Consider the following 23192-nt stretch of genomic DNA (forward strand, 5'->3'; position numbering starts at 1 on the left):
TGTGGTGGGTGGAAAAACATCTTCAGATATTATTTATGGAGAGGCTGAACCTTTGATAACTGATTTCTATTGGCCACATGGGAGCAGCAGAAAAACAGGTTGCGAACGCAACAACAGATCCCCAAAAGAACTTGTTTGCGAACAGTTTCTTGTTTGCACATCCAGCAGAACTACACAGCTACACACGTGCCCCAAAATCAGCCTGCGTCGCTGTACTTTAAATTGGCTGCTTCAACGCAACTTCAGCACCTGATTTTTTTAATTCATGTCCAAGAAATCCTAATTTTAGGTCGAACACCTGCCGATTCTTACTCGGCTAGTCCGACACCATGAAAACCACCACATCAATGCCCACCCATCCTTAAGCTACGTGAGTAGATTGCATGCAAAGTCAATGCACAGATGCGAATGGTTGCGAAGAACACACATTTCTGCCGGGAGGAGCGAATGACGTGAATAATGCGAAAGTCAATCAGCGTTGAGATGCACCGCCCGTCATCACTGCCATGCTGCCGTTGCTGAATCAAACTGCTGCTGGTCCGCCTGAAGTAGCGCTAGAAACGGCAGTCATTCAGACACTCCTCCTGGAGGAGCTGTGTGGGGGTTATTTCAATGGTGGATGGCAGAAATAGTAACTGTTTTTATGGCGATAAGCTCCAAAGATAAGCCGCGTCCCCTTTCTGCTGCGAAAAAACGAAAAAGCGAATAAAGCAAATGACGCGAATTTTACCACATAAAGTCAAGCGAGTAAACTTTGGTCAACTTTTGGTTGCAGTAGCACCGCATAAATATTGGCAAACGGCAACTTCCATCAAACAGTTAGTAATCCCACCCGCCTGTTTTGGGTCCTTTCTTTTGGGCCGCGGCTCTGCTGAAACCCGCCTTGATGTCGAATGAAAGAGGTATTGATCAAACATGGAATGCACGCTGTTAATTTTATGGAGTCACGGTGAGGCGTTTGAGTGTATACGCGCATACATGTGGCCTGTAGCTATATGGAAGTGTTTGTGTGTGTGTGTGTGTGTTTGTGTGTGTGTGTGTGTGTGTGTGTGTGTGTGTGTGTGTGTGTGTGTGTGTGTGTGTGTGTGTGTGTGTGTGTGCGCAGATCAATGGCCTCCTCCCTCTGCTTGCCACTGAATGAAGGGATGCCGGGATTAAAGCTCATTCCTCCCCTACATTACCAGAGAAAAGGGAGTGAAAGGAGGAGATATTGAGTGTGTGATAGAAGGATATTAATCTTTCGTCTTATCATGTGGTCAATACGCTGTCTCTTTCATCTTCTTTACATCTGTCACTTCACGAACAGTCTTTAATTATGCTTTTGTCAGTGCTGATGGATTCTTGAAGTTTTTATTATTTATTTAAATATGTGTCATCTCACGTTAGCATGGGAGTGGGGTGGGGGATTGCAGTTGTGGCTCGCAAGGAGGGTGACATTTAGACGATGTGCGATGGAGCGGACTGTCGATCGATCCGCTCCTTTGTGCCGCGGCAAATAAACAGACCAAAGATGGCTCCACTAAAGTGTGTGTGCGTGCGTGTGTGTGTGTGTGTGTGTGTGTGTGTGTGTGTGTGTGTGTGTGTGTGTGTGTGTGCGTTTGTCTGCGAGAAAAGCAATGATGAATGTAATTATGGGGCTAATTAGATGAACACACCCAGTACTGGTACCACGACAGACAGGATTTGTGTTGTTGTTGATTATATATATTTTTTTACAGAAATAAACAGTAATGAGGCAGAACAAAAAAAAGATAAGCCACGGTGAGGGTCATGGCCCCGAGCTGCAGTTAATACCAGCTTGTGTCCCTCAACGCCAGCAGCCCTTTTGAAAGTTTACAAAGTGGCCTTCAGCTCTCATTTTCCCGTGAATCACTCTTTAGGAGCTCCATTAGTGTCTTGCGCCATGTGATCCCAGTGAGTTAGCTCAGGAGGAGGAGGAGGATGATATGTCACTCTTACCTGTCTTAAAAACTTGAGAGCCCTGGGGTTAGTTTAGCTGCCGCTGCTGGTGCTCCAATTATGAGCTGTGTGAGTCACAAAAACAAAATAAAAAAAGCTCGGATTCAAAAGACAGTCGCTCGTTTACATGCGGGGAAATTGGATTTTTTCGAAGTCGCAATGCTACCGTGGAAAACAGCGTGCGGCCAGTTTGGCTTCTGGCACGTCCGGATTTCCAGCGGACTGTTGCGCTTCCATAATTTAGCTCTCTGCTAACCACCAGAGTCCACCAGATGTTTCACTTCAGAATCATTCTGCAAACTATGAACTAACATCATTTGGAAGCTCACGAGTAGAGGTCCCCCACCTCTTTATTAGCATTAGCATTTTAAACAATAATGAGTTTCAGAAAGCAAAAAAGCTTCCACACTCACCTTTTGTTTATTCAAAATTCTGTGTACTGATTAATGCTTAAGTAGACCACGGAAATTATCCCACGCACTTTCCTTACTCGCAGAAAATGTACTCTTCTACCCTGGAGAAAATGTGGATATGATTTTCTCTTCCGCACGCTTGGTGCTCATTTTCCCTCGCTTTCATCTAGCCACGCACAGCGTTCACACAAAGTGGTGTATTCTGCAGTAAGTTGTGCAAAGACAGATGTGTTCATGAACTATGAGTGCAGTAGTTTGACATTATTTTTGAAAAAACATGCTTATTTATTCATTCTTGGCCTAGAGGAGATTGATGGCCTCATGTTATTTCCTCTCGTCAGACAGTGTTTGATCCTGAGAGGACCAAACCACACACACACACACACACACACACACACACACACACACACACACACACACACACACACACACACACACACACACACACACACACAAATATAGCCTGATGCCACAGTTATGGTCCTCTTGTAGGCCAATAATGGCTATTAGCCAACCGCTGGTATTTACCCAGCACCCATTAGATTTGATTGTTAGCCTATGTGGCTAATTAGCATTCCCCAGCTGGCTCGTTCCCTCTTATTAGGCTCTCCCTCATGCACTAGCCTCCGCGCGAACAAATGCGCTGGTGCATCGAACCCCCCGCTGGCATTCACGGTTTGGCTCCATATATATTCAGCCGCAGCAACGTCACACATCTGTCATGAGAACAAGACAGAGAAAAAGAAAAGAAAAAACGTGCACAAGCTCCAGGTGTTAGACACCACCCGGAAGAGTTGTCGGCTGCACTGGCGGGCTTCTGCGGCCCTCGCATGAACACTGCCCAAGCCCATCAAACCGATGCAAATTGAACAGGTGGTACACTGCGTTGGCGATAGCAACCTTGTGGAGAATATATGGCAAATCAGGATGGGAAACATATGAAACAAAGCACGCAGGAGCCATTCGAGGCGGTGATGAGCTCGTCATGCCCCCGGGTCTCCCTGTTTGAGTCTTAATTGAAACTCAGCCTAATCACATGTGGGGATGGTGGCGAGGAGCCACTAGTGGGGACTGCGTTTACACTGGCGCATTTAAAAGTGAATGAAGTTCAGTTGAATGAATGAACTGACGTAGATTCACCGCTGTTTGATTGTTCCGGAAAACAGGGAGCATTGGCTCCCCGGTGATGGGCAGATCTGTTGCTCCTCTAACTGCGCTGTAGATCTGACTCCCCTGCCTCGCCCCCTCCCACCTCTCGCTGGTCTCTTTGTTTCTGTGTGAAAGGAACATTGTTTGTGCCGGGTGCACCTGGGAAGGCGACCAGCTGCTTCCAGCTGCCCCCAGAGAGCCGATCGCTCCTCGTGCCTCCTGTAGCTTTTTGTGTATTCCCCTGCTCCCCTGTTTGCCTCACCGACTCTGTCTGCTGCTCTTTTACTCCTCCACTTCTATTCCTTTTGTATTCCTCTTTCAGGTCTAGCGTTCCCTCTTTTTTTTACCAAATATATTGTTATTTTACAATGCAGAGGTCTGCGTACTCCAAACTAAATCTGCCATCCCTCTAGTTTGAGCAAAGGAGTATAGCCTGATATAAGAAGAGGACTTTGAGTTTCTTAAAGATGTCCCATTCCAACATTCACAGTTCACCAAAGCAGACTCTCTTTTAAAAAATGTGTGTGCATTACATATTTCCTTCCACTTAGCCAATAGTCTCATGGTTTAAGGCTTAAAGGTTCTACATACAACATGAATTGCTGTGTAAAGATAAAGTGGATTAATGGCATTCTGAGCAGATAATGAATTCGCTCTCAAAATATAAACAAATAGTACAAGTACAGTTGAAAGTTGCGTATTGTTATTTGGGCGAAAAAAGAATTTGAAAGCGGGAAGGCGGGTCTTCCTCATCCCGGAACGTTTCTTCAGTTGGATTCAGGTGCCAAAACATCACGCTGGCATTTTCATTGCACAAATATTGATTTTACGAAACTGCATTATAAACTCATTCTGGTCCAATTTTCACACGCTTTCTACTCTTCTTTGACCGTTTCCACTCACTTTCAGCCTCTCGCTAGCCATCTCTCAACAGAGCCCTTGTGTTCCGAGGCTCCTTTCTTGTTTGTTTCCTATTGTTTGGATTTTCCTCTGTCGCTGATTCTTTCCCCAGCTCTCTCAATCCATCTTTATTTCCATCCGCCTTCTCTTTTTTTCTTCTCTTCCCCTGGCGCTCACTGGTGTTCCCTCATTGCCGGCAGCTGCTACCCTGTGAGGGCTGAGCGTGGATTAAATGTGTGTGATTGGCTGTATGTTTGTGTATTTTTCTTTTTTCGAGCTGCTCAGTTGGCAGAGAAAACAGGACAAATCTTACATTATGTTCAGCCCCTTTTTCTATTTTCTCATATAAGTAGTATATTCGCAGGCTCAGACAGACGTAACTACTTAAACAAGAACATACAACCTATCTAGGCGTGACTTAACTATTATTAAAAAACATCCCAGACTTTGTAAAGGGCTTTCTGTTCAGTTAAATTGAGGATGAAAACAGCCAATCGGGGTGCTCTCCGCTGCTTTGAAGACAAGTCCATTGGTCGGACTCCCAATTTCGAGACACATGATATTCCTGCCGCATCTCTGAATGCGTGTGTGTCCGTGTGCGCGTGTGCGTAATCACAGCCATGTGTGTGCACATTCCTGCACTGTACATAACATCAACACACTCACAATGCCCAAACACGGAGATGCCGACTTCCGTTGCCATAGAAACCGGATCCCAGCCGGTACGAAGGGGGCTGCCGTCCTCTTGAGTGTAAACATTATCCTCTGTTGTCATGGAGAAATGGACACTGTTTGCATGCCACGTATTTGTTCCGATTTTTATACCATTTGTGTGTTTGTGTGTGACCTTAGTTGTGCTGCCTGAGTATGTGTGTGTGAGAGAGACGGTTGGTGGGCCTGGTAACGTCTTAATACCAGCAACAACGCACACAGTGTGGTGGGCTTTGAGGTGGAGGAATGCTCCAGCAGACCCCACCACGGGCTCTGGACCGTTCGGGGGTCTGGAGTGAGTCGGCTCCGTTATCGGTCTGGGAGAAGTTATCTGGGGTTTGCTCTTGTTTGGGTTCCGCCACATGCTTGAACCCTGTGACAAAGACGTCAGCGCCAGGCGAGGGCTGTCAAAAAGGAGCATACAGTTTGAAGATTTAAATTTGCCGTTGTCGCGGTGGCAAGTCCTTCTTAGAGATGTTTTTTTTCTTTTTTCTCTCTGTTTCTGATGTTTGAGGGAGGCAAACAACACAGACCTGTTTTTTTTTGTAAAGCTGCAGAGAAAGTTTTGAGTCATCCAACACTTCATATCCACAAGGCATTCTTCGAGATGGCAAAGCTTTTAGAGTCACTGGGGTTTATGGGTTCTTTCGCTCCCTCACACACACTCACACACACACTCACTCGCTCGCTGCTTACCTCGCTCTCCCTTTCGGAGAAGCTATTAGGGCATATACCCACGGCTTATTTGCTTTGTATAACGGGCCTGCTCAGTACCAGAGGATTGGCTTTGCTGGGAGGAGAAGAGAAAGAGGAGTCGAGGGAGGGAGACAGAAGCAGAGTTCAGCTTAGGGAAGCCTGCTGCTCGGTCGGGGCCTCAGTTCCCCAGGACTCTTTTGTAATGACTGTACAGGTGTGGAGATTAGGGTCACTTTGAGTGCACTGAGAACCAGACGAAGTGTCGAACTCACCAGACGCTACACCCGGTTAACTACCCCACTTGTTGCAAACTATTAGACTAAGAGAGTTTGTGAATGTTTGTTTTACTCACCTTGTGGGGACTTAGTTACATAATGGGGACTGGAGGAGAAAGAGCTAGTCCCCACAAGGTAAAGTACTACATTTTCCGGGTTTAGACTTGGTTCTTGGTCAAGATGAGTTCATGTGAAGATTATTGTCTGGGTTGGGAGTTAGGCCTGTAGTGGTTATGGTTAAGGTTAGGTATGGTCAGGGGTCAGAAACTTTTCCTATCCAAAGAGCCATTTTGCCCTTTTTCCACACAAAAAAAATTGTCTGGAGCCGCAAAAGCTATTTGATATCACAGCTTCTGAAGTTTTATATATAGTCATATTATATATACAAAACTACAAACTATAGTTTGTTGTATTTATGAAATTATAGAACAAGAATAAAGAGAATTTTTGACATTGTATTGCTATTTTACCTGTTATAACTATCAAACTCTTATGAAGAGGAGACAAAAAATAGTCATGTGTCGACTACATTGAGATCAATTAAAAGCACAACTATGCAAATCTTGAATGCTGTCTATAAATGTGTCTCATGTGGTAGAGTGTTCACCCTGTAATGACAAGGTAGCAGGTTCGATCCCTGTCTTCACGTGAGTTTTACATTTTAAACGCATATCTTTTGCTACGTGAGCTCCGCAAACGGAGGAGGACGGATCCGTCTTTACTAGCGGACGCCTCAGTGTCTCATGAGCTGCCACAGAACCAGCAGCAGTAGTTGAGTCTGGAGACTTGATTAGCTTCCTGAAAGTATATTTACTTTGCTCAGTTTACTGCAGCAGTTGAGGAATCGCTCTTCTGCAGCTTGACACCTTTCAGCAGAGCTTGTTCTGGAAGAGTCTTTCAACATTACATTTTTAGTTTTTTGCTAATTTCTCGCCACATATCAAGCAGACAGGTCAGCAGCATCGTTGGCAGTGAAAGCAAATGAATACGTCCACGCAGAATTAAACGCTCCACTTTCCTGCGTGACTTTTCTTTTTTCTTTATTTATCAGTTGATAGTTTAGCGAGGGTGGGGCTCTGAATCACGAGTAGCCACCTGCAGGGAAAGAGGCTTGACAGCTACGTGACAGGATGTGATGCACATTTTAGTTAAAGAAATATTTAAACATTTATTTTGATTTTTAGTGACCCAATATTACCTAAAACTCCAAGATAAGAGAAATTCCTTTTGAAAGTTTTTCCACTCGGCAAAAAAGAATAAAATAAAAACATCTTTTTTTTTTTTTTTTTGTCAAAGCCTCAGGGAACCGCAACAGATGGGCTAAAGAGCCGCGAGTTGCCGACCCCTGGGTTAGGTTTTAGGTTTAGGGAAGTTGAGTATATTTCAAAGTCCTCCTAAGTGAGAAAACAAAGGTTTTATTTCTGAATTAGAACCATGAGCAAGATTACTTCGAGTGAGATTCTTTCCCGGTCAGAAGAGGTGTGAATCTTCACTTTCCTCACGATTCGATTTGATTACGATTCACTCGTCGTGAATACTCATCGTATTTCATTGATTAATACGAGCAGTCAGATAAATCTGAACTCCCTTTTTATTTCTCCCAACTCGTAGTTCTTCTACTCTTTGTAAGTTTAAATCACTGCACCTGACAATTGGGTTAACAACATCCCGCTTAAATTTCTAATTCTTAATGCTGGTGCTGATTAGGGTTGGGTACCGAGAACCGGTGCCAATATGGCACTGGTTCCAACACTCCCGGTACCTACCGGACCAAAAAGCAACGCAGATTTCGGTGCTTCCTTCCAGTGCCTGAGCCAATTTAAATACTCTTTTTGCACTACTTTGTAAAGTTGCACGGTATATACATACTAAAAAGGTAGCGCGGTTCCCGTACGTTAAAAACGCTAAGATTTTGATGTATCGATACTCTATTAAAATAGCGCGGATCAGAGCACACTCGCTGCTCTGCTCTCTGTCGTCCACCTGCAATGCAGAGCGGGGATCAAGGGGGCGGGGCTTCCAGCACTCACACACCACACGCAGCGCGCGCACACAGAGATCGCTGTGGAGACACGAGCACGAGCTTGCTGGAACAAATCTCTCCCAGTTGATATTAATGATGACGTGTAGTCCAGCAGTTTGTATAATCCAACAGTTTCTGAGTTCTCTTGCACAAAGTCCCAATCAGGCCACCTGATGCTTGTGTCTGTTCTTTAAAAAAAAAAAAAAAAATATATATATATATATATATATATATATATATATATATATATATATATATATATATATATATATATTGTTTATAGTTTGAAGTTAAAAGGTTTGAAGCTGTAGTTTGAAGTCAAGTGTTTTGTATGTATTTATTTATTTATATTTATAGTATACTTTAAACAGTTAATATATTGTTCAATTTGAAGAAAAGAAATTGCCTTGGCAATAAAAAAGTATTGGTTCAGGCACCGTTTAGGCACCGGTATCGTTTTAAAAGTATCGGTTTAGCACCGGTATCGGAAAAAACCCAAACGTTTCCCATCCCTAGTGCTGATCTCTTTGAGCTGCAGTGTGGCTAACTACAAAATGTTATATCCAGTACTGATACCATGGCAATTGAGGAATAATATGTCTTGATGTTGTAGATGTGTGGTGCCTTGAATAGTACTGGATTTGATTTAGAGAGGTTACACAGCAATCATTATGTACTCTTTTGTATTGCCATCATACATTTTACTAAATCACAAAAATGTGATCAATCGAGAAAATTAGGAGAAGTAGTCCTATCTCTTTGAAACAGTGTTTCGAAAACATATTTTGTGATAATTATCATTGTAGAAGAAACATTAAACCTCCGGTGAAGTTGTCACTTCCTCATCACTTTAGGGCGGAAATCAGCACGAGGCGACCACATCGGTGCTGAGCGTTTGAGTGGATAACCATCAACCGCTCACATTTATGTGCCAAACGCAAATGGTCAAGTTAAAATACCCCCAAAAACTGTGACGAGATCAGCGATAGTCCTGATGTGACTGGTCACGGCCGTAGATTAGTGTCTCCTGCGGAATCGACATTTAAATGTAACGGCTCTGCTGGGCGGATACACACACCTCTCTTCTAAAATGATCTTCATCTAGAGAGACATAAACACCTTGCTACTGAGGCAGATGATACGTACAATTATCACAGATGTATGCAGACATTCTCACACACACACACACACACACACACACACGTTGTGGTACTGTGAATTTGAAATATATTTTAGTACCAGTAATAACAACAAACCTCCGCAGTGTCTGCAGTCTGTGAGATGTCTCCTCATGCTACACCAGCCGATCTCATCACTGCCAGCATAAGCAGAAAAAAACATTAAAAACATTCTTATATATCTTGTTTAATCAGAGCGGGACAAGAGAAGACAGCAAGAACAGGCTGTTCTGTGTTCTTAAAAAAAAAATTGAAAAAGAAGAAAAAGCCACATGAAGATTAGAGCTTCAGTGCACCCTGTCTCTGTTTTTACAGGTTTTCATACAGAAATGCTGTGTTCTTCAGAATCGTGGTACGTGGTAAACTAGTGTACTATCAGAGTATAATCAAATGCATAATACAGCAGCAAAAAGAAAAAGCAGTACATATTTGAACAATTGCACACTTCTTACGGCGCAGTGTGTTTCACAAGAGGTTCACAAAACAATTTGACACCTCGTCACACCTACGCCCGCTCCATTAGCCGAAGAAGACCCTGAGAAAGGGTTGAAAAATCAGGAAATAGATAACAAGTGGACCATTGAGTTAATCTGAGATCACAGAAGTAAGAAAACCAGACCCGTGCTGTAGGAATAAAGCGAACCGGTCCTATAATATATATCGGGTATTTTCATCCAAATCATTTCATCTCCAACACTGAAGGGCCCAGATAAGTTTTGAAAGGTGTTTTCCTGTTTTTCCAATGTTAGCACTGATTGCCGACTGGCTTTTTTCCGAAGCATCTGAGCTCTGGATCTGACGCAACCTGTGTGTGTGAGGGCATCTGCGTGTTGTCTGCACGCTTGCGTATGTGTGTGCGTGCAGACAACGGTAGTGTGCCCTAAAATTAGCCGCTGTTGCGTTTCCGGGGGCCAGATTAGCCGCGTTGATAAAGCCGACCTCATGTTAATCATGCTGATTCTGGCACGGGCGTCACATTTTTTTCCCTCTCTCATATCCTGACTTCCCCCTCTATTTGCATATTTTCAGTCGGGGCAATTTCACTTCCACTTTTCCTCCTTTCTCGCTAAGCTTCTTCTCTTCATTCTCTCATTGTGTGTTCACTATAGTTGACCTCTCGCTAACCTGTCAGTGCAGCACCAGGTTTGTTTATTCCCCTCCCCACCTTACGAATGAAGAGCTTATTTGTCTGCCGTGGCATTTAACTGGATCTCCTCAGGCAACCCGTGCGTGTGTGGTTGTTAGTGTGCGTTTTGTGGCTGTACATTCAATGGTAATTCCGCTGAATGGAAGGAGGTCTCTAAATAGCCCTGCTTATGAATGAAATGACAAACAGTGGCAGACTCGAGGACTGGGCGAGAGAGATAGACCGAGGGAGACAGGGAGCGAGAGAGGGATTCAGTCAATGCTTAATTAATGAGGAGCTACGGGGAGTTGAAACACTGCTTGACCCCTGCAATCACATCCAGTCCATCACACACGCTTTCTGACAGACCACTTGTGTCTGGAGAATTTCCTGCAAATGTGTGTGTGTGTGTGTGTGTGTGTGTGTGTGTGTGTGTGTGTGTGTGTGTGTGTGTGTGTGTCAACCCACAACCCAAACAATTTTGGTTAAAAAAAAAACTTTTAAAAAAGCAGTCTGCCGGGGATTAAAGACTCACCCGGCCTGCAGATCAATTATTCATTCTTCAATCTCTCATTCGCTCCCTTGCTTTTTGCCTGTTCAATTTTGCTCTTCTCTCACCTCAGTCTTTGCTTTCTTTCTTTTTTAGCTCAGTCCTCCATTCCCTATGCTCCCTTTGTAGTCCTGCTCTGGACATGAGACATGAGTGTCTGAGCGAAAATGAAAGCTTGGTTTGTCCGTTCAAACGCTTGAAACCAACTCGAGGGACGTGTTGTTGCACTGATGGTGGTCCTCATTCGGTTGCAAAGGAGAAAGTGTGTGTGTGTGTGTGTGTGGTAGTGATGGTCGGTTTAGTCAGAAAGGGAAGTCTGTTTAATACAAATTATTTTTGTATAGCTTTTTTTGTGTTTGTGCAGTCGGGGTTGATTTTCCCCCAAACAGACACTTTTCTGATATTAAATGTATTGAAAGTACAAGTACATGCTGGTAATAAAAAACAAAGAGTCAGAATTTTGAGAATTATTAAGTTTATTCTTTTAAGTGCTGTGGCCACCATGACCAAGGACAAGGAGTTTTGTTGATAAAATAATTGGGTTGGCTGTGATCCATCCAGGAGCAACAATGTTCAACATAATATATTGTACATAAGTATACTTTTGCATCTACTATGAACTTATCATAATTCTCCAAAAAGCAATATGACACTATGAAGGAGTTGTAACAGTGTGTTTATTATAAGTATGCTCATTCCGCCTGGTACTAGTCCTTGGGTCCCTTAGTACTGGGCTGCACAGAAAGAATGAATGAAAAAATAAATAAAAATCAAGGCCAGAAAGATGTTTTATTTTAAAAAATGACTGGATACATCTGTCTGATAACCTCATACGGAACATCTTGACACATGTGAAGAGGTCACGTGATACGTTACCCCAAAAATGAAACTTAAAAGTCTGTTTCAACCTACCTCCATTTCCAACATCCTGTCTTTGTGAAGCGGGTTATACGTTAAGGAGTAGACTGGACATAAAGGTTAAGTTACGGAGTAGACTGGACACACGTCGGGTTTCGCCTCTCCCGTCACCCCGAGATGGGACCCGGTCCGTGAAAATATTGTTTTACACTCACAAGATCTCCATCATTTCACTCCGATCTTTTCACTCCGATCTTTCTCATTTCTTTTACACTTGTCTCTCTCGAGTCGATTCACACATTTAATATAATAATAATCCCAAAATAAGCGTGAATTCCTCAGCCAAATTTGTGTCACTGACTTTAAAAGCAATCTTTCCTTAACCGAGGGACATATCTCACCACATGGTCCATTTTGAACAGTTGATCCTCAAAAGAAAATGGAAATATGGACATTTACAATTCCGTTGCAACTCCACAGGCAAACATCTGCTGTTGTGAAATTATTAAAAGCTCAAGAACAACGATTGAACTGTTATTCATTGGACATGTTGGTGGCCCAAACCAGCATAAGCCCAAGGATTTCGGGTTTCTCCGGCTATATTATTCACTGTTACGATCTTTAAAAAGTTCAAGAAGAATGTTTACACTTTCAGCGCACCTTCAGGAGCTAGCGTAGCATAGAAGGGCTAACAACAGGTAATGATGTGCTCTGATTCGTCCGGGTGACGAATATCCCTGAAATCGTTTTGCGAGAGCCAGACAGCCGTCGGACCCAGGTCGGAAGGTGGCCGATGCCTCGGCCTGCGCTTTGAGGGGCGGGGGATTTAGCGAAGTGATGCTCTCCATCTACGATCTCCAGAAGGCCGCCTTGGCCGTTTGCGAAGCTGCCGACTCAACAGCTTTATCAGCGCAACGGACCCTTTCAAGTAATGTACGTCATAAAACTGTGCTGCAGAGATGAGCGTATTCGAAGCTACCAATAACAGCCGCGAGAGCCACTGTACCAGGATGTGAATATCTCGTAGTTTAGTTTTTCTCTTCTACCTTGCTGCTGAATGGAGTGGAGAAAGAGATATTTCCTAATATTACGTCACCAAGGCAGCTCCTAAAAAAGTGTGAAATCTCTCTCCCCCTCCTCCCTTCCTCCCCTCCTCCCCTCTCACTTGTTGGCCCACTGCCATTTAACAGGAGAGTAGAGTGTGGTGGAGTCTTTTGACGCTGCATGTATTTACATCAGCTCTTTTGCCACGCTTCTGCTTCAGGCCATCACCTTTTTCTGTTTTGAGCAGCGAGGGGATCGACCACAAGCGAGCTAATGTTCCGGACGGTTTCTCTGTTTGATGATGATGAATGTCGTCGCAAAAAAAAAAGAAAATGTCGGGACACACTCTCGGAAGTTCTGCTCTCTCCGTAGCTGTGGCAACTCTGCCCCCCATCACCTCGAGCTTACAGACACCACAGCCAAAGAGATGTGACTTCACCACACTTCCCTATGAAAGCCGGCGTTGCCTAGCAACTCTCAGTCTGCAGTGGCAAGAGATAGATACAGGGGTGTTTCCTGGCTGATGAAAGGGATATGTGTGTATGTGTGTGTGTGTGTGTGTGTGTGTGTGTGTGTGTGTGTGTGTGTGAGAGTGAGAGTGAGAGAGAGAGAGCAGAGAATCTGCTTATTAGGAACCCTCCAACGCGCATACATTATTATATGTAAAAGGCACTCCTGAAAGCACATAAGGCAGCCGTTCAGGGGCACAATGCTCCGCACCCACATGAGGAATATTGACGAGGCAACCGGATTGTGAAGTCAGCCTTTTTTCTCTCCCCCCCCCCCCGGGTATGAAAATGTATCTCTTCTTCACATAGTTCCCCCGACGTGTCCCCATTATTATAGCCGGTGTTTTTCCTGATCTGATTTGAGGTCCTGGGACAGGGATGTCGTATGTGTACAGATTGTAAAGCCCTCCGAGGCAAATTTCAATTTGTGATTTTGGGCTATACAAAATAAACTGAATTGAATTTGACTTGGGCGTATCCATATTCATGGTCGCCCCCATACATCCCCTTAACTCCGATCGCGACCTCAGATGCTGACACTGAACATCGACATGATACCCTGACGATTCCAAAAAAAAATATTTTTAAGAGGAGAAAAGCAGTGTTGCTTTATGCAATTCTACTTTGAACTTCATCGAGAAGAATGTCAACCAGCAGGTGGCTGGGAAGATTCAGACAATGTGGACTGTTTCGCAACGAAGATCAATATAATATTAATACCAGTTAGCCACAATGTGCAGATACTAATCCCGAGACATTAAAACAAACTCACGACAGTTAATAATGGATCGTTGAATCGGAATTTCCAGAAATGCCTCGAGCTGCAAGACAGCCGACCGAGATTTAAGACGTGCCAGGAGTCCACGCGATTGTCCAAAAGACAGATCGTTGACCAATTAATCAGGAATCGAAACACCGGCCCAAACCTCAGCATTCTCTCAAACTCTGCTTGACTCCGATTTAGGCAATCCGCAGTGAAAGCATTCGCTGCAGAACAAATGGAATAAAACAGTCGCACTGAATAATGAACGGGGGGAAAAAGGAAGACAGCCAGAGAGCTACTTTTGTGATAAAGGGGCATTTCTTCATGCGCCCGCAGTCGCAAACAGACAATATAAATGTAGACGTGTTGAGGCGCACACATGCACACGTGCATGAGCACACGTGCACATTTTCAAGCACAATGACAGGGACAGATCGCCCGTAACAAAGGGCTGCGGCAGTCACTCTCAATATTTCATGAACATCCTTCTTCTTTCAGTTCTTACCTTTTATTTTTTTATTTTTTTTGTTGGGGGGCGGATTTCATTCTGGGATTTTCAGCATACTTCCTGTAGAAAGAAAAAGTTTCATTTCTGACAATCCCCTCCCTGAAAATAGCTGGTGTGAGACGGTACAGATGAAAAAAAAGTAATAAGGAGAGGGAAAAAAAAGTGATGGGGAGAAAGGAAAAACTTTGAGGGTTTTTTTTGGAGAAAGGAGGGATTGATGGGAGATGAGCAGAAAGGTTAGGTAGCAGCTGTCTCCGACTTGAGAGATAAAGCTCACTTTTCAACCTGAGCTGCCTTTCCTTCCTGTTTTTTTGCGCACCTTCACACACACATAGTTGCTCTGCTTTCTTGGCTTTCTGAAAGTTTGCCTTCTAAAGAGAAGGCCCGTTGCACTCCTGAGGAAACAAAGATGAAAAAGAAGAGCGGCGGTGGGGTGAGAGACAGAAAAAACGGTTTGTAAAGTAGAGATGCCACTGCAAAGAAGCTTTTAGCGTTAGCCTTCCTCCTCACAGCGGCCATTTAAAAAAACAACTACTGTTGTAGGACGTGAAAAAGCTTAAATTACTGTCACTCCCTCAAACTAACTTCTGGCTTCTGGCAGAAGAAGAAAAGAAGCGAACAGTGTGAAGTTTTCATCGAGAAGAGAAGAGAAAGACCTAACCACAGTTTCACCACTGCGGAAATCCATTTCATCTTATCAACGGTGCTTTGTAATGGAACAAATGATGCCTCCTTACCAATCGGGACATCCACCCCTTTATTGGACCCTTCCCCTTCATCTTCAACACATGTCTTGTCTGCGTCTCATTTCCTGCAAGTCTCGGCGTTTTTAATCTTAATGAGTGGAGACGCACTCTTCCCAATGCGAAGAGACACCTTGCGTCCAGCGGCACGGGACTCGGGCCTTTGTCATGTTTGGAAACTTCGGGGGCACAGGAGTTTTTAATCAAGAAAAGGGTGCCTCTGCACATTCCCTGTGCTTTGATCTGGATTTCTTTCATGAGGGTTGACGGGGAGCTGTGAAGCCAGAATTTCCGCAGGTTGCATCAAGCAGTCATGGTTACTGTAAGCAACTCGGGCTTATACATGTTTTTCAACTCCAATGAGTCGTTTCAAAGCCACCAATTGTCAAGATGTGAACCATGGAAACATGGAAACCCAGAGAGGAGCTACTGATTCGGTACATTTATTTCAGCTGAATGAGTTCAGGTGCAGAATACCTCTACCGTACAGGCAATGACTGACAGTTCTTAGCTCTACATCTTCAATCATCTCAACACATACACCAATATTTCTCCCTGAATCCATTTCAGGTACATACTTTACACTGTGCCGTTGCACAACCATGCCGCAACCAACGCCTGGGTTTAAGTGTTAACGAGTGTGGAGAGGTGGCATCTCGCGTTAGCTAAACATTTACTGACGATTATACCTTCAGTATGCTGAGGAGCTACATCTTAAGCTGATTTGTCGAGACATACGCTTCACGTTAAAAGTATGGTGGTTTCGGAGATTTGGAGACAAAGGATGTGTGTGTGTGGAGATGCAGAACCTCGTCCATTGTGAGTTACACTAAACACAATGAGCAATATCTATTCAGAGAGGCTCGTCTGTATCGATCGGCCTCGGACTGTGCGTACTCCTCATCTCACCGCTGACGATTCATAACCGCACTCTCATGAATGATATAAGAGCTAGGGAGAGTTGAAACTTCCACCAAACTTTGCTCTTTTCACACACACACACACACACACACACAGACACACACACACACGTATATATATATATATATATATATATATATATATATATATATATATATATATATATAGTACACACCGGTTTTCTTCTTCATTGTTTGTGTCCTGCTGTCTGGTGTCAGATCATTAGTGGACAGAATCAGAGTGAATCAGCAATGTGAGGCAGGGGAGGACATAAGGCTTGCATATTGTTTCCCCTTCATTAGACAAGAAGAAGAGGGACTTTGAATATGTGTGTGTGTGTGTGTGTGTGTGTGTGTGTGTGTGTGTGTGTGTGTGTGTGTGAGAAGGAAAAACTAAAAGAATGAGAGCAGAATACTTTTGGAGGTGCTGATGAGTTTGATAATGTTTCCTCTCTGACTAACGCCGCATTGCTGTGTGAGTCGGCGCGCCCGTGTTGTTTTCTCGCGATCAGACTTCTGACGGAGCATATCCTTGTGTATCTTTTCCTCTAATTGAATCCATCCCTCAGGGCGTCACCGCTTGCTGACACCATGAAGGTGTGTGTGTGTGTGTGGGGGGTGGGGGGCGGGGGGGGGGGTGGGCAGAACACTCCTTATTGTTTAATTATAGCCCAGCAGCTGTGAAGACAGAGGAAGAAGAACGAGTGCAGAGAGGAAGAGTTATCGATTGGATCAGTCACATTATTCATATTTCATGTTTTGCTTTGTCTCCATCCTCCATGCCCAAGCCTCCCTCCCGCGATGTCCTTCTGTTCATAAACAGATTTTTATTTACGACCCTCCAAAAAACAACGCACTTGGTACACTTGATTGCTTGACAGGGTCTGAAGAGCGGCAGTAAAACACGTCTGCTTTGTTCACATGGTGCCCAAGAAGAGAGAGAGGGAAGCTGTCGTGTTTACATTACTATAAAAAAATATTACTATTATACCACAAGATTCTGAAAAATACTCAACCCGTGGTGCAAGGTGTACATTTTACTTACATACTTTATGATTTCTCAGACCGTTTAAGTATTGTTAAACACTTTTCTGAGTTTTGGCCAGGTGAGCTGCAACGAGCTGTAAACACATCCCTGACATGAAACGTATATTAGCGATGACAGAGCAACATTAGCATTAGATTTAGCTTCTAAATCTCAGCTGTGCTCTCTAGCTAGTCGTTAACTTTGTCTGTCCGGGTTTATCAAAGTTTTTTTTATTTTTTATTTTAATACAGCTTCCTACTGCAACCGAAACGAAACTGAGCCAGAACTGTAAAGTCATAGATCCGACAAGGATGTTATTTGGTATTTGTTCTGTTGCAGGTTTTTTTTGTTCTGTTTATTAGCAGGATTACAGAAAATCTACTGGTTTCATTCATCTCGGTGGAAGTGTGTAGAATGGGACATATAGAGCCCATTCAAATTGTGGAACCCTTGCCGGAACCTTTTTATCTTTTTGTTTGTCAGAGGAAGTTGTGGTATTTCTTTTATTTATTCCTCCTTTATGTTTCTCTAATTTTGCTGGCTTTGCTGGTTAAATCAGTGTGCCAATCACTTAGCCTGCCAGTCAATTGTCCCTCGTCCTAGTACGTCCAACTCTCCGAACCCCGACCTGTCCATGTCTATTGATTGTTGCTGCAGCAAGACAGCAGCGCTGCTAAATAACAGACCGTGTGATGCCTTAAGTCAACTGCTCCGTCCAAAGCAGCGGACGCTAATGATACTCAGCATCGGTATTTATGTCGACAGTTCACCGCGACGACTGTCTGTTGGAGACATTGTGCTCAAAGCTGAGTGCCGAAACATCCATCCAGTGACTTGTTGTCACTGTAGAGAGTTTCGGGAGGGCATATGCATTGTTGCTGTCTCGTTTTCTTCGTATGCTATTGTGAGTGTTTGTATGCTGACCTGTGCAGTCTGAGGAAGTTTCCTTAATGAGGACAACTTTAGATTGTGCTCCAGACGGCCATGGAATATACAGGTTTTGAATACATTTTCACGTTTTGCTTTGGAACCGTAAATTAGGAAGAGACCAATTACTCCCTGAATTTTTTTAATTCTATTTGTAACACTGACGATATCAGCAAATTAGATGACCCTGTTTATCTTTGTTTGTTTGGGGGTGATTATGAATTATAGGGTCTGCTCATTATTCTTGTCTTGTGCAGAGCTTGGAGAAAACCAAAGGTTCACAGGTGACGTGTTGAGTCCGAGTCCTCTCGTGACCTGAGAAGGTACCAGGATGGCAATGATCAATGTAAAGTTAGAATTGAACAGATAATTCTAGATTCCTTAGCTGTGGGATCCGTAAAATGCTCCGATCTGACTTTTTTCAGTCCCGATAACATTGGGTATATATTGGGATATTGGGGACTTGGGTATGGCTGATACAGAGTACAGTTATGAAACCAGTGCTTAATTAATGAGCTGTATGCCCCACTGTGTGGAGGTGACTTGGGTCAGTTTTCTATGTGTAAGGCAACATCAAAGACACAAAACAAAAGTTTGACTTTTGAAAACAAAAACCTCCAACGTCATTGAAGTTTATATCGATACCACATCCAGCTTGAGTCAGCACTGGATCCATATGTGTGTATATATATATATATATATATATATATATATATATATATATATATATATATATATATATATATAATACACATATTGTGTGATATGGCTGATGAAGTGAAACTTCACTGAACTAAAATGACATTGTGTTTAGCGCTGACGTAGCTTCATGATTACAAAGACAACACATGCGGCTCATTATTTTTAATTAGCCCCGTCATCTCAGTCCTGTGCAGTGAACTTTCGCCAATGCCACCAACAGTTTGCTCTCCCCCTAAAACTTTCGGTGCCGCCACTCTCAAAATTACGAGCCCGAGCCCTTTTGTTTCCTGTTTAATGATCCCACTCTCCATACTGATTGATCTTTTTAATTGCATCCCTTTGGACCCCGCACAAACTTTCTGCGCATCCTCCCGTGTGCGACATATAATCCTGTGCTGCCTTCCAGATACAACATTCATTATCCAACTGATGCTACTGACGGGGGGCCCTCCAGCCGGCATATATTATTCAATATTCCTGTTCAATACTGTATTGGAACGACCGCAGAGTTATCACATAGTGGCCCGGCATCCCTTGGAACTGCTTTGAAATTGGATGATTCTGCAGCAAATGATTTATGTCCCATGCCGGTGTTCAGAGCCAACGCGGGACGCAGCGTGGCCCCTCTTTAGTGAGGCATAAAACAAAAGTTGGTGGAGGAGACAGCGGTTTCCTCATTGTCACAGTCCACCGCCTAAAGGGGGACTCCTGCGATTTAATGCTTGTATAACGTTGGGAGGCCTCATGATGGACAGATAAAACATATAATGGCCCAAATTAAAGCAGCAGAAGCCAAGATATACTAACTAGTATTCGATTAAACTCTAAAATCCCTGGATCCTACACATTTCCCATAATGTAGCTGCATAGTGTCCCTCCTTGCTTGTACAATTAAGTGATTAATAGCTCCCCATAACATAATATTGACTTGAAATATTAGAAACTTGAGCTCTCGGTGGCGGAATGTAAGTGGACATAAACATTCGTAAGGATGACTCAAAGAATGTGTTTGTACCATTTAACCGAACCATCTCTTCTGTGGAGCAGCTGATACGAGAGCTCGCTCCATTTCCAGATCTCAATTCTCCGTTTCATCAAAGAATCTCAGCTGCCGTGACGGTTTATATTTATGGAACAATGTGAACGACTAGTAGGATGTGCAGCTTGTTTTAGAGATAAGAGGCACGTATTAGTGTCCTTAAAATATGCATGTTACAGACGGGGGAATGATGCCTCTGTAATTTCCCCTTGACCAATATGCCTAGTATTTTAAAAGCTATTAGCTGACTGTTTATCACAGACTACTGTTCAAATATTGAGCTGAGATCTTCTTGTGTTTTCACATTTTTTATTTTGTGTGTGCGTAGGCTGTTGGGGCCATGCTAACCCAGCCACATTACGAGTCAGCGGGACGAATGGGCAAGTGGCGGTAAATGCGATAAAAGACGGACAGGCCGTTTGTCATTACAGCCTGTTGTGCGTGCAGCACCACGTTCACGGATAAAAATAGCGCTGTTTGTTTTCCTTTTAACTCAAACACACACACGGATGACAAACAATCTACTTTGTCTTAACACTGTTAACCAGGCGGGGTGCCGAGCGCTGAACGTGGATAAAGTGGCAATCTATAATATATTTGTGCAGTGTGTGTGTGTTTGTGTGTGTGTGTGTGTGGGGGGGGGAGGGGGATCTGCATTTGGTCCTATCATTGATTGGTGGATTAGTGTCACATAGCTCAGGCTGGCATTTAACCTAACCGCAGGAAGGATGCCCATTTCGACCCTGTGGTCAATAAATTGCATGAGCCATGCATCAGGATGTCTCCGCGCTCACTGTACTCCTCCTCCTCCTCCTCACCATTGGCCTCTCTTCGTTTTCTTTTTTTTTTTTTTTTTTACACACAATTTCCCTGGCTAACAAAAGGACATTTGTTTTCCCAACACGCCTCGCTAACAGATCTTTCGGGGTTGAAATGGGAGCAATGACTTCCACTCAGAACTCCCACATATGGGCTTTCCCCACTTTTCCAGATTCCCTCTGTGGCTAATTTTCCCTCTTTTTGTGTATTAGTTAATCGGAGTGGAAGAGTTAACCGTGCATCACTTTTGTCAGAGGAGTTTATACTTTTGAATGTAATAATGAGGTCACTGGAGAGCACAGAGAGAAATGTTGTTTGTTGTTACCGAGCTGCTGTCATCTATCCTCGGTATGTTCCTTAACTGTTGTTCTCTACGTGGTTCGAGCGGGCGTCCATGTTGGTGATTCTGCTGAACTGCGTGACGCTGGGCATGTTTCATCCTTGCGAGGACATCATCTGCGACTCTGAGAGGTGCAAGATCCTGCAGGTAAGACAGTTTATGGCTCTATGTGTCACGCATTCAATGTGTTTTCTTTTTTCTGTTTGATATGAAAACAATCTTTATTTTCCAAAAGCAGTGTGAATAATACATAACGTAGTTGCAATATGTCTATTATTTTAGCCTACCTGAATTATTGCACTTACTGATTGTGTAAGCAGAATGGTGGTGGTTACATTTCAGTAACCAGTAGTGTAAAGGATTACAATTTATATTCAGTGATTCAACAGTTATGTTTAATCTAGTCACATGGCGTGGAACAAACACAGGACTTTCACCTTGCAGTCTGCTGTTAGTGTCCCTTGTGAAAAAACAAAAACTCAACACCATTTCACTTTCACAAGCTGGTAGATGCGGTTTGGCCCGTCTGAAGCTGAAGAATGGTTGCCAATACCGCTGGTAACGCCCACTCCATCGGCTGATAACGTTCTACACAGTAGTTGGTTTGTGGGGAGACCGGCCTGGGATGCGTTAGCTTGGCACAGGCGCTAGATAGTGAGAAAGGGAGTTAGCCTCAACTAAAGGAGATAAAGAAAGAACACAGGTTTATCAGAGGGTGTGAAATCAGGACATCACGAGAGTTCTCGGGGCTGATGTTAGCTGTCTCTAGCCCACAACTCTGACATTGGATTTAGGAGGGGGGTAGATTTCCGATGTAATCAGACAACTCAAACTGCTTCTTTTCAAGCAGAAGCCACATCCCACATCTGATCTGCTGTCTCGGGCCAAGCTCCAAAAAATGGTGACTCCTAATTTGGAAATGCCAATATCTTTTAAACTTGCATCCCCAGACTATATTACACTACTGCTTTCTCTCACTGGTTAGTTCACCTTTTGCCTGGTTAGTTGAGTTCGATGGAATCGGTGGAGTGCCCCTTTAAAGTTAGTGTTAGTAGTCAGATGAGTCAGCTGGACTGTGAACTCCTTCTTGAAATCTGTGATTCAACCGTTGATTGAAACGATTGGCGAGGTGTCCTGTTGAGAGAAACAACACAGAGACATGACAGCAGAGACGCACATATCCCCCGCATTCATTTGTGTTCCTCGCTCTGTATTCAGCAAAGGCGAGTACAAATTAGCATGGAGACAAATGAAAGCACAAAAGCGCACTACCGAAAACAACATCCGCACACGTAGTTGTGACACTGGTAGATAAGGACAACAGGCGCAGGGCAATGGCTGGAAAACACCAGACATCACGACCGAAACCGCAGTGCGTACGGAGAGTCTGGTCTGACGGAGAGCAGGAACTCTGAGTTATAGGGACAATTTTCTGAACCAATGCGTTTGATAGAGTCACAGAGAGAGAGAGAGAGAGAGAGAGAGAGAGAGAGAGAGAGAGAGAGAGAGAGAGAGAGAGAGAGAGAGAGGGGGGAGAGGGGGAGAGCTACTGAAACAATATTTCCCCTCATATCTGGCCTTTGCAGCACCCTCCATTTGCATTATCTCGGACAGAAAGTAAACAGCAACATTGTGTGGAGGCGTTTCCATTAATTTATGGACCTCCTTTAACCCAACAAGCTAATGGAGGATGCATTGTTTGTTTTCGCTGCTGTTGTAAAACACAGAGGATAGAAAACCTTTTTTCTTTCTTTCTTTTCAAGTTGGATGAGGGAATGAAGCGGGCCGAGGTGAGGCAGAACAGATCTATCTGTGTTATCTGGCGCCGTGGATCTTCTGCAGTGAATGGATAATGTGTTTGCAAAGTGGTTCCAAATAGATTGAATCAAAAACAAAGGTCGCTCATTTTCCTGTCCACTGGCTTCGTGCAATGGAGCAATTTTGTTCCAAATTTAGATATATCTATCGTTTAAAAGAATAGGGCTCTATCTCGAGGATAACACTCACTAATAT

The 23192-nt window shown here is 43.7% G+C and overlaps 1 protein-coding gene across 1 annotated transcript in view; it reads left to right on the plus strand.

Annotated features, from left to right (window-relative positions):
- The window catches only part of cacna1g (calcium channel, voltage-dependent, T type, alpha 1G subunit), a gene marked incomplete at its 5' end in the record, with an annotated part of 203919 nt that overhangs the window by 49111 nt on the left and 131616 nt on the right, over positions 1–23192 (plus strand). Inside the window, one exon of the mRNA XM_079214082.1 lies at positions 21215–21326. Within this exon, the coding sequence (XP_079070208.1) occupies positions 21215–21326 (112 nt within the window). The remainder of the gene's footprint in view (positions 1–21214; positions 21327–23192) is intronic.

Source organism: Taurulus bubalis (genome assembly GCF_910589615.1).
Source record: "Taurulus bubalis genome assembly, chromosome: 2".
In the NCBI taxonomy this organism is placed as follows: Eukaryota; Metazoa; Chordata; class Actinopteri; order Perciformes; family Cottidae; genus Taurulus; species Taurulus bubalis.